This window comes from Nematostella vectensis, chromosome 1, assembly GCF_932526225.1.
Source record: "Nematostella vectensis chromosome 1, jaNemVect1.1, whole genome shotgun sequence".
NCBI lineage: Eukaryota > Metazoa > Cnidaria > Anthozoa > Actiniaria > Edwardsiidae > Nematostella > Nematostella vectensis.
The window spans coordinates 7,051,777-7,062,567 of NC_064034.1; the positions used below are offsets into that span (position 1 = coordinate 7,051,777).

The 10,791-nt window shown below is 43.8% G+C and overlaps 2 protein-coding genes across 3 annotated transcripts; one reads left to right on the top strand and one right to left on the bottom strand.

Moving 5' to 3' along the window:
• Positions 1 to 476: 476 nt before the first annotated feature.
• LOC5519034 lies at positions 477 to 6,036 on the bottom strand. 2 transcript variants are annotated; one of them, XM_032363918.2, is made up of 7 exons: positions 5,460 to 5,878; positions 4,249 to 4,355; positions 3,731 to 3,811; positions 3,151 to 3,264; positions 3,002 to 3,067; positions 2,634 to 2,737; positions 477 to 1,269 (listed from the first exon to the last, which is right to left on the bottom strand). In XM_032363918.2, exons 1-7 carry the CDS (start codon positions 5,686 to 5,688, stop codon positions 771 to 773), a joined length of 1,200 nt encoding a protein of 399 aa, XP_032219809.1. In that variant the 5' UTR covers positions 5,689 to 5,878; the 3' UTR covers positions 477 to 770. The 2 variants fall into 2 exon arrangements, with proteins under 2 accessions (XP_032219809.1, XP_032219810.1); XM_032363919.2 differs by having other exon boundaries at positions 1,084 to 1,289; positions 5,460 to 6,036.
• A 2,305-nt stretch (positions 6,037 to 8,341) lies between these two features.
• LOC125569624 (clumping factor B-like) lies at positions 8,342 to 9,349 on the top strand. Its single transcript, XM_048730847.1, has one exon. It carries the CDS (start codon positions 8,342 to 8,344, stop codon positions 9,347 to 9,349), a length of 1,008 nt encoding a protein of 335 aa, XP_048586804.1.
• The last annotated feature ends 1,442 nt before the right edge of the window (positions 9,350 to 10,791 follow it).

Sequence of the window (10,791 nt, forward strand, 5' to 3'; positions counted from 1 at the left end):
GGAATATTGTAATGGGGGTAGTGGTACTTGCGCTCGCTTGTGGAATATTGTAATGGGGGTAGTGGTACTTGCGCTTGTGGAATATTGTAATGGGGGTAGTGATACTTGCGCTTGTGGAATATTGTAATGGGGTAGTGGTACTTGCGCTTATGGGGGAGAAGTGCAATGGGGTAGTGGTACCTGCGCTTGTGGAATATTGTAATGGGGGTATTGGTACTTGCGCTTGTGGAATATTGTAATGGGGGTAGTGGTACTTGCGCTTGTGGAATATTGTAATGGGGGTAGTGGTACTTGCGCTTGTGGAATATTGTAATGGGGGTAGTGGTACTTGCGCTTATGGGGGGGGAAGTGCAATGGGGTAGTGGTACCTGCGCTTGTGGAATATTGTAATGGGGGAAGTGGTACTTGCGCTTGTGGAATATTGTAATGGGGGTAGTGGTACTTGCGCTTATGGGGGTAGTGGTAGCCCGGCCATATTTACGCTCTTTGTGTCTATTTTATTCTATCTGTTATACAAATTTATTATTTACAATAATCTATATTCTCAGTATTTATCATAAACGCTGGCTTTCGTGAAATTTTTGGCCGAAGTTCTCTACAGCAATGATGCCTTTTCAACAAGAACGGACTGGCAGATACGTCACGGCCCGCACATAGGAAGATATCTCAATATGCAGCCCATCTGTATGTTTTTCATCCAACGTTATACAAATTATTTCGGTAGATATCTCAACGTGGAGCCCGTCTTGTAAAAGGTTATTCACCCACCGTTATACAAATGACTCCGGTAGATATCTTAATATACGGCCGGTCTGCGAGGGCGTTGTTTGGTTCCCGCGGAGTGGTGTCCGGTGAGGGTAACTTCTACCATTGAGAAGGACATCGAAGTTCATAGCGTGATTATCGTATTGTTGGCAGCTGGCGCAAGGCGGAGACGAATATGCATCTACCGTAAGGTAACTAAAACTTAAAGGCTGCTCCAAGTCTAATGGGGATATGGGCTTACAGTCCAGTACTATACTCTCGTCCAGGTAGTCTAGCTGGTACTGGTGATGTGACCGCGTGCATGGAAGCTTCTTTTTCTTTTTGATCCGAAGAGGCGGAGGCGTAGACACGCCGTGTACTTCTGTTTCGTTTAATGAATTGTCCAGTTGGAAGTCCACCTTCACGGGAAAATGGTTTGCAAGCTTGCCTGCTCGTCCGTTTCCAAGTTCTCCGTTTCCCTGACTACCATGGTGTCTCTTAAGAAGAATTTGGTCATCGACAGCCCTAGGACAAGAACAGAATATCTGTGTAGTTTGTTTACGGGCTGTTCTTTCGTTAAGATCGGAACGACATGTGCGTACGATTAGCGCATGCATTAGAACCAGTCCACCACCTTCCCCAGCCCAGAAGACGCGACAAACACGGTGGGCAGGCTAAGAGAAGCTCACAGAGAGGTCACACACACGGTGGGCAGGCTAAGAGAAGCTCACAGAGAGGTCACACACGGTGGGCAGGCTAAGAGAAGCTCACAGAGAGGTCACACACACGGTTGGCAGGCTAAGAGAAGCTCACAGAGAGGTCACACACACGGTAGGCAGGCTAAGAGAAGCTCACAAAGAGGTCACACGCACGGTGGGCAGGCTAAGAGAAGCTCACAGAGAGGTCACACACACGGTGGGCAGGCTAAGAGAAGCTCACAGAGAGGTCACACACACGGTGGGCAGGCTAAAAGAAGCTCACAGAGAGGTCACACACACGGTGGGCAGGCTAAGAGAAGCTCACAGAGAGGTCACACACACGGTGGGCAGGCTAAAAGAAGCTCACAGAGAGGTCACTGAGTTGTTGGACTCGGTGTCAGTGGACTGGTTCTTTCCTCGTCTTCACCGTGAGCTAGTGATGTAGACAAGGTGGTGAGAATAACCTACTAAGGGCTATTAAGACACAGCAGCACTTGATATCTACAGCATTTATTTAAAGACTGAGGAAAAACATGGACAGAACTGGGGAAAGATTCACGTAGAGTGAATGAGGACACCCGACTGCGAAGACGGAAATCACCAACTAGTCCGGTTTATTATGATACCCTGTTCCCAACTGGTACAGTTCCTGATTCCTCTTTTCCAACTTGTGATACATTAGAAACACGCGTGTAAGAAGCTAGTAATTTAAGACCCTAAGGCAGATATTTTTGGATATAAATACCCAAAATATAAGAACTTACTAAGCCTTCTTATACGACGGGTTACTCCATTGAAAATGAAACAAATTATGGGGCTTTGAAATATAAATTTGCTAAACATTTTGCTTTTCCATTAAGATACGATTACATACAACATACAGCAGGATATCTCTATCACAAAATTGCTATGTAATCAGTCACATTTCGGTATTCTGAATCCTACTGTTGATTAAGCAACTTCGAAAAAAATTTTAAGAACCTTATAAGAACCTATTTTGCCTTAATTGTTAGTAAGCTCCCCCAACAATAATAACCTGTTTGCCAAACTTGAAAAAAAAGGTTCTTAAACGCGGGTTTTTACTGTATTCAGGTGCTCAACTAGTTCCGTTCATGTGGTATTCAGGTGCCACCAGACCCGGTCTATACATGCTCTACTGTTCGGCTTATTCATGGAAGCGAACATTCCTACCTTCTCTTATATCTGTCGTAAAGCAAGAAAGCAAAAGCAGCGACCCACAGCACCACTACTAGTAGAGGGAGACATATCGCCATCGCAGCCTCTGCCTCGGTAACCTGCAATACAGAGGGTATTACAGCTTCACAAAGAGAGGGAATAGCGAAGTGGTTCTCTTGTGCTACGGGGTAATGGCTTGAGTTCTACATACAAGAGATCGAATATTGAGTATCGAAAGAGAGGAAATCCCAGTGTATGGAATTGTAAAATGGAGCACAGAATGACTCAAGACACGAATACCCTTTCATATGCGCAGGGAAATGATGAAAGGGGTGTGCACAAAAAGGTGTCTAGATCTCCTTGTAAATACAGTGAGTACTTACTTCAAGAGTACGGGCGACGCTGTCTAGATTTTCTGGATCGTAGTAACACAAGTACGAAGCGTTTTCCTGCATCAAGCAAATGACAATAAGGGGTAAAAAAATGTTTCACCAGCAATCGTTGCTAGAAATGATTGAAGCGTTTTACTCACACTTGCAAACTTTCCCATGTAGGCGGCAAAACAAGCATTGCTGTCCAGATCAGCATTCCAGGAACACGTGGTCCTCCGACCAAACAAGTCACTCATTCCATTTGTAAATGAACACTAAAAGAAAGGGGTTGTGAGGCTAGGATATAAGTATTCTATTGGGTCTTTAGTACATGAGCTAACGGGGTGGTGTGTCTGGTGGGCACAATACAGAAAAATAAAGAAAATGCCCTAAGTGCCCCACCCCTGCTACTGCACTGTGTCAAGGTAAAATCCTCATCACATGACCTTAGAATACCAGGTAATGCCCCATTTATATCAGGTGGTGATCATAGTCCCTCTCTCTTTTATCAGATGATCATAAAATATCAAGTTTAATCCACAAATATTTGTCTCAATACCTTAGGACATTGTGTTACAATCATCCCCAGTTAGGTGACCTTAGACTATCTGGCCATACAACCCGTCGTGTTACAATCATCCCCACAGTCATGCGACCTTAGAATATCTGGCCATACAACCTGTCGTGTTACACTCATCCCCACAGTCATGCAACCTTAGAATATCTGGCCATACAACCCACCTTGTTACAGTGCACTAAAGACTTTTCATTCTCCATAAGAACGGCTTCGTGGTTAATTATACTTGATGTATTGAAGTGGATCTGTAACAAAAAACAAGGTGCTTAAAATTTTATTTATAAAGTTGATTGTTATTTGAAGGGCACTGAAACAACTCGAAAATGACTTTACCCAATCCCTCCCTTGCTTGGCAGGTACTGGAATAACACACTTGAATAACATTACCCTCCCCTCCCTTGCTTGGTAGGTACTAGAATAACTCAAGAATGACTTTACACCACCCCTCCCTTGCTTGGTAGGTACTGGAATAACTCAAGAATGACTTTAGTCCACCCCTCCCTTGCTCGGTAGGTACTGGAATAACACAAGAATGATTTTACACCACCCCTCCCTTGCTTGGTACTGAAATAACACACAGGAATAACCTTTCCCACCACTCCCTTGGGGTGATTATGATGGGGGAAAATACAGATAGCACAAGGGACCGGCATAGGGGGAATTCTACTCTTTGTCGACTTACGTAGATTCTGATACAAGAGAATGGGTCGGTTCTGTGACTGCAGTCACCCGTTACTCCCAAGAGCTCGGTTCGGTTGTACCTGCATATTGTCTTTTGTAACGTTCTCCCTGTTGACACAAAACGGACATGGCATAAGAGATCAGTATTACTGTACACATCAAAAAGAGAAGGCGCGTAAGAATATCAAAAGTAATTGAGACTGGAGAAGTCCAGATTTTCATTGTATCTTCCAATTTCCGTTTTCACCCCCTAACAAGACTAAAGTGTTTCCCATGGGCATGTAGCACTAAAACATAAAAACTAGACGAAACAACATCTTGTCACCCGTTTATCACGCTTTATGACGCACACAACGAGAAATTGATAGAATGTCGGTGTTTCCATGGAGCACTCGTGACATTTTTGTGTCATTTTATTTGGCCAAGACCCCCACGAACACGCAAATTGTCATCTACAGCACCCCTGACACCTTGTGGTCTGTCAGTGATCACTTGCGCTCACAGTAATGCAGTATTCGTCTGACAAAATGATTGTTGGATATTCCAATGCAAATGTAATCTAAAAACTGATGCATATTGATATCAGAAGAATCTTTGTTAGTTTTGAACCTTGCGTTTGAATCGGAAATGTATACTCACTAATCGGAGCTGTAATTGAGGTCAGCGTTTCTAATAACTGATAACATCAATGAGCTCCTTTCTAATCATCATATTTTAACCCTACATTCACGAAAACAACCGCTCTAGAGAAATTTTATTAAATTCTAGGTGATACTGCTAATTGGCTGTCCACTTAAAGGCAAAAATACCGACAATATGAAAGAGTTGCACGCATTCAGCGTACAGTACATACTGGCGCAGCAGGACTTGACAATAACAGTAGATTTGTATGATACTCTACAGAGTTATCTCGGCACAATAAAATAACAGTCACCCTCTCCTTATCACAGCCTACATTAAGTGAAAGCGCAAATTAGTCTAAAGTAATCTTTCCTCAGGATCAAGCGCTCAGCAGTCGAGCGCCATGTCATAGCGAGAGTTGGCAAGCGAGCGCAAATGTGTCGGCTTATTCATTCCGTTATACACGGCGCCTAGGATGTGAAGCGCGCCGATTAAAGAGGGTCGGTTGTGTAGAAGTGTTTACAGTAGAGCAAATCAAATAGCGATGGATCCCGTTATATATTATACATCATCCCCATCACGAGATCTCACCGACTTGATGTGGCTGAACGATGAAGATCCCCATCAGAATTAGCAGCATGAGCGCGATAATGGCGCATGGCAGGCTAAAACACAGCGGGCATCGCAAGCGCTCAGCGATCACCTCTCTTTTCAGCTCGAACTTGGTGAGTAATTTTCTGCGCTCTGTTTTGAGTTCGTCTCGTTCCCACTTGGAGAGGCCCGATCTAATGCTAGTATGTCGCTCCTCGTCACTCGCCATGGTTCATACCATCACTTCGCCGCTTAGTCGAGTTCTTGCTTGTTTTTACCAGCAGACGTGCACTATCTGTCACAGATAGGCTTCGTAAATAAGTTCGTGGCTCACCGTCGAGATACACTAATGCTTATAAGGACAACGTTCGCGTGCTTTATTGGCGGTAGCACGATTGATTGTTACGCTAATGAGGAGTCCGTGATTTGAAAGTAAAATGAGTTCGTTTAACCATCTCTTGAGATGTCAAATGCGAAGTCGCATTTTAAGAGTGATGGTATATGGATAAAACAAATTGCTACTGTATCTCCAGACATCTGTTCCCCATGATCAGCGTTAGTGTTTTCATCGCCTCCCTTCGATAAATCCTCTCGGAAATGTTGACCTTCCTTGTGATCTGTCGATCAGTCAGGAGCTGTATTATTGCAGCTATTGGAATTCAATAATGTCAATTATACAAACCAAGCATTGCTCGCTCACGCAACGTATTAGCAGTGAGAGAAAACGTCCAAACCATTACGTCCTCCTTCACCCAGATACACACAAACCGAAGGAACTTTCATCTCTATTGGGTGAACTGTAGTGAAAAGTGCTCTTTGGGTGAATGGTGATGAAAGCTACTAACAGAAGGCGCAAAGTGTGTGTCAACAAACAGTTCAAAAACAGTTGAATTTGATAATAGTTTTTGAATTTACCTTTCACGGTAACAATTTTCTGAGTTCTGGTTCAATAAAGGCCAAGGCTAGATTTATTTATTTATTTACTTATTTATTTATTTATTTATTTATTTATTTATTATATTTTATTTTTTTGCACACGGAATCAGATGGCCGATACGAAAAAAGCAAGAATTGTTAAAAATTCGTTTGCCAGTCGTTTTTGGGGGCCTGATTGGGACCGACTCTATAAGGACGGCTGCGCTACCGTTTATTGGACTAAAAATGCGCGTGAGAATTTGACTATAGAATTCTATACGTAACGCGTAACTTTTGATGTTTAGGGAAAATGATGCCGATAGCCGTCATAAAAGTCGTACCCTACACGTTTCAGTCACCGGTTATAGAGCCTCGAAATTGTGAGTTTCTGACAAGCCAAGATCAAACTCAGGCCAACGTTGATTAATTGATGGGCCTTAAAAATGTTCAGAAGCAAGCTCATTGACTTTGGTTGAACTTATCAATTAAGGGTGGATCCAATGAATATCAATTAAGGGTGGATCCAATGAATATCAATTAAGGGTGGATCCAATGAATATCAATTAAGGGTGGATCCAATAAATATCAATTAAGGGTGGATCCAATGAATATCAATTAAGGGTGGATCCAATGAATATCAATTAAGGGTGGATCCAATAAATATCAATTAAGGGTGGATCCAATGAATATCAATTAAGGGTGGATCCAATGAATATCAATTAAGGGTGGATCCAATGAATATCAATTGACAGATTGGGAGTGTATCTATTAATTAGCTTTTTTTGTATTACGAAATCAGAAAAAAAAACGCATTAGCTGTTAGCTGGAAAGGCATTGATGCACTGTTGCTTATTACCTAGTTTGAGACTCTTGAGTGTTGCCATGGGCGGCTTCTCGTTAGTGACGCCACGTTTAATTCACCTTCCCCACTTCTTCCCATAACTCTTTGCGAAGCGCGCGTGAAACCGAGGTCGTCGTCAAAATTGTAAACAAGGCTAAGTTTGTTTTAATCCTCGTTTTCACGGTAGTGGGGAAGGAGAATTTGCCGCTTCAGCGCTACAAAAGTCGTTTTGAAAATAAAGTATGATCGCGTTGCATTATGGGATCTACAAAGGAGTAGACAAAGCAGCTGACTGAAGGGGAAGCCTGTGAACGAGGCTAGCAAATTTATATCTGGAGCGGGTCAGAGTCGAGCGGAGGCAAACGTCGACCCTTTTCTACAGGAGACAATCCTTTTAAAGTAATCAACTTTCTACTTTCGTGGAATTCGCACGTAAGTTTGCGAGACTGTTATAAGATTTCATTGCCGCAGAACAAAAAAAAAAAAAAAACGGGAATATGCACTTTCCCATGCGAAGGACCCAGTCGTGCGTGCGTTTTGAAAATAAAGGATGCTGCTACACGCGACAAGGAAAATATAATTAGTACCGAGATCAGTTTTATGTCAAAACACATAGATTCTCATACGTACGTATACGTACATAATTCGCAATGTTGTGGATCAATACGTAGAGCGCATGCTCTTTAAGGGGGGATCTGTCTATTTCTTAGGGGGAGAGGGTGCTCATGCGAATTTTGTGCAAAAGTTTGGATTTGAATCAATCATTTACATAATATATTTATCTTATTTGGTCCAAAATAGACGTAATCAGCTAGGCCGCGTCACACACGACTCGCTGACTCGATCTATTGACCACACTCGAACTTATTCGCGGCGAACGTTGTACCTTTCATGCAGTCTCGTTCCCAGATGCGATGCATTTTGCTATACATTTTGGGGAGGCTGAAGAAGCGCATGACGGTCAGGATGCAGTTTCGGGGGTGATTCATAGATGTCAGTTTTAGCCATGTTACTTTTATTTTTTTATCATAGATGTTACTATTTATAAGCTGAATAGACGAATGTTAGTACTCACTAGCCCTTTGTGCGAACATAATTGTTTAAACTGTTGCGATGCTCTCAGGCGATGGATGCTCGGATGTTTTACCTGAGTGAAGATGCAGATGACGTGTTCCTACAATCTTCATTCGCTGAAAGGCATCTGCAGTCCGTACCGGACAGCCAGCAAGCCTTAGAGAAAGAAAGCGACCCGGACACACAAGAAAGGCCTCTGCAGTCCGAACCGGACAGCCAGCAAGTCTTAGGGAAAGAAAGCGACCCGGACACACAAGAAAGGCATCTGCAGTCCGTACCGGACAGCCAGCAAGTCTCAGGGAAAGAAAGCGACCCGGACACACAAGAAAGGCATCTGCAGTCCGTACCGGACAGCCAGCAAGCCTTAGAGAAAGAAAGCGACCCGGACACACAAGAAAGGCCTCTGCAGTCCGTACCGGACAGCCAGCAAGCCTTAGGGAAAGAAAGCGACCCGGACACACAAGAAAGGCATCTGCAGTCCGTACCGGACAGCCAGCAAGCCTTAGAGAAAGAAAGCGACCCGGACACACAAGAAAGGCATCTGCAGTCCGTACCGGACAGCCAGCAAGCCTTAGAGAAAGAAAGCGACCCGGACACACAAGAAAGGCATCTGCAGTCCGTACCGGACAGCCAGCAAGCCTTAGGGAAAGAAAGCGACCCGGACACACAAGAAAGGCATCTGCAGTCCGTACCGGACAGCCAGCAAGCCTTAGAGAAAGAAAGCGACCCGGACACACAAGAAAGGCATCTGCAGTCCGTACCGGACAGCCAGCAAGCCTTAGGGAAAGAAAGCGACCCGGACACACAAGAAAGGCCTCTGCAGTCCGTACCGGACAGCCAGCAAGCCTTAGAGAAAGAAAGCGACCCGGACACACAAGATATACCTCGGCAGTCCGTACCGGACAGCCAGCAAGTCTTAGGGAAAGAAAGCGACCCGGACACACAAGATATACCTCGGCAGTCATCACAGCAAGCCGTAGGGAGAGCAATCGACCCGCACACACAGCGTCCCTACGCGACCCCGGCGGAGCAGAAAGTCCCACCAGGCACGCATGAGTAAAACGGGGGGGAGGGGTAGGGGCAAGGAGTGGCATAAACACCGCGACCTCGGTATCAAGTAAAGAACCTCCCTCTTGACCCAGATACACACAAACCAAAAGCTCTTGGTGAACTCTAGTTCACCAAGAGTTCTAGCTCTTTTGGTGAATTGTGGTGTTACTAACAGAAGGCGCAAAGTGGTTGTCAATAAACAGTCAAAAACAGTTATTTGATATAAGTTTTTCTGGGCTCTTATTAAAACAAGTTAGCAGTTTTCCAAGTTTTGGTTCAATGAAGACCAATGCTAGATGTTTGTGGGTTTTTTTTGCACACGGAATAATACGCTCGCCGCGAAAAGAGCAAAAATCCTTTCTCTATCGACTGCTAACACTACTATTAAAGACTGATGCGCTGGAGGCCACAATTCAATTGACTAAATATTAAAGTAGGTAGTGGCTACGTCTTTGTCAAAAGTTGGTTACAGTCTCTAAAACCATTGAATTACTATGCAAAGGCTCCCTAGCACCCTAAAATTTGGGAAGAACCGATAATGCCGTCTGACTTGCTTCACGAGATGCAATAGTGAGTTTAATAATGGATCAAGCACTCGTTTGAGGCAATGTGATCGCATATACCCGCACGATTTATGAAATGCGCACAGTAGATTATGTGCATAATACGATGTTTTGGCAAAATGATGTCATAAAAGTCGTACACGACACGTTCAATTATTTCTGATTACTTTCCGATGAATACTATCTAGTCTCAGAGCCTCGAAAGTGTGAGTTACTGACAAGTCAAGATCAAACTCAGGCCAACGTTGATTATTGATGGGTCTTTAAACAATGCTTTGTGAGTGATTTGTCGGTTGTTGGCTTTGCATAGAACCAACACAAGCTCTCTATGGCAAGAAGTTATTTTTGTACGTGCAATACTGAGCGTCAAAACAGTAACCATGCCAATCAATCAAAAATGTCTAAACAAACAAACAAATAATTATAACCAACTGCACCATGGGAAAATTGATGGATCTTTACTTCTGGGAAGGAAATGCCATATATTTTACAGGCGCGTTCCAATATTGGCTGGGGGGGGGGGGGGGGGGGGGTGATCATAGCTACAGAAAGACATCGGTATCATCGGCATCATATGGAAAAAGCATAGAATTTGAAGATTCCTTGATAAGAAATGACTTTTTGGCCGCCGGGGGGGGGGGGGGGGGGGGGACGCCCCGCAAAAAAAAAAAAACATGTTTAACTTGGAGAATGTCGAGCAACTTACCGTGCCAAAATCGTGGCACATAAATTTTCTATAACGACGAGGCATTAATACAATGAGACGATGGAGCCAAATTATGTGGCAGGGTATTCAGAAGTTTAGTTTAACGTTTTCCATATATATCCCCAGCAACAAGGTTCCAAAGCGCACTTCATCTCCCATTTAACAACCACAAAACAAAAGAGT

Coding starts and splice junctions, on each gene's coding strand:
- LOC5519034 (XM_032363918.2), bottom strand. CDS start 5,688: ATGGCGAGTGACGAGGAGCGACATACTAGCATTAGATCGGGCCTCTCC. Junction 3,812..4,248: donor TCTCTTGTATCAGAATCTAC/GTAAGTCGACAA, acceptor TTTTTGTTACAG/ATCCACTTCAATACATCAAG. Junction 3,265..3,730: donor CTTTAGTGCACTGTAACAAG/GTGGGTTGTATG, acceptor CCTTTCTTTTAG/TGTTCATTTACAAATGGAAT.
- LOC125569624 (XM_048730847.1), top strand. CDS start 8,342: ATGGATGCTCGGATGTTTTACCTGAGTGAAGATGCAGATGACGTGTTC.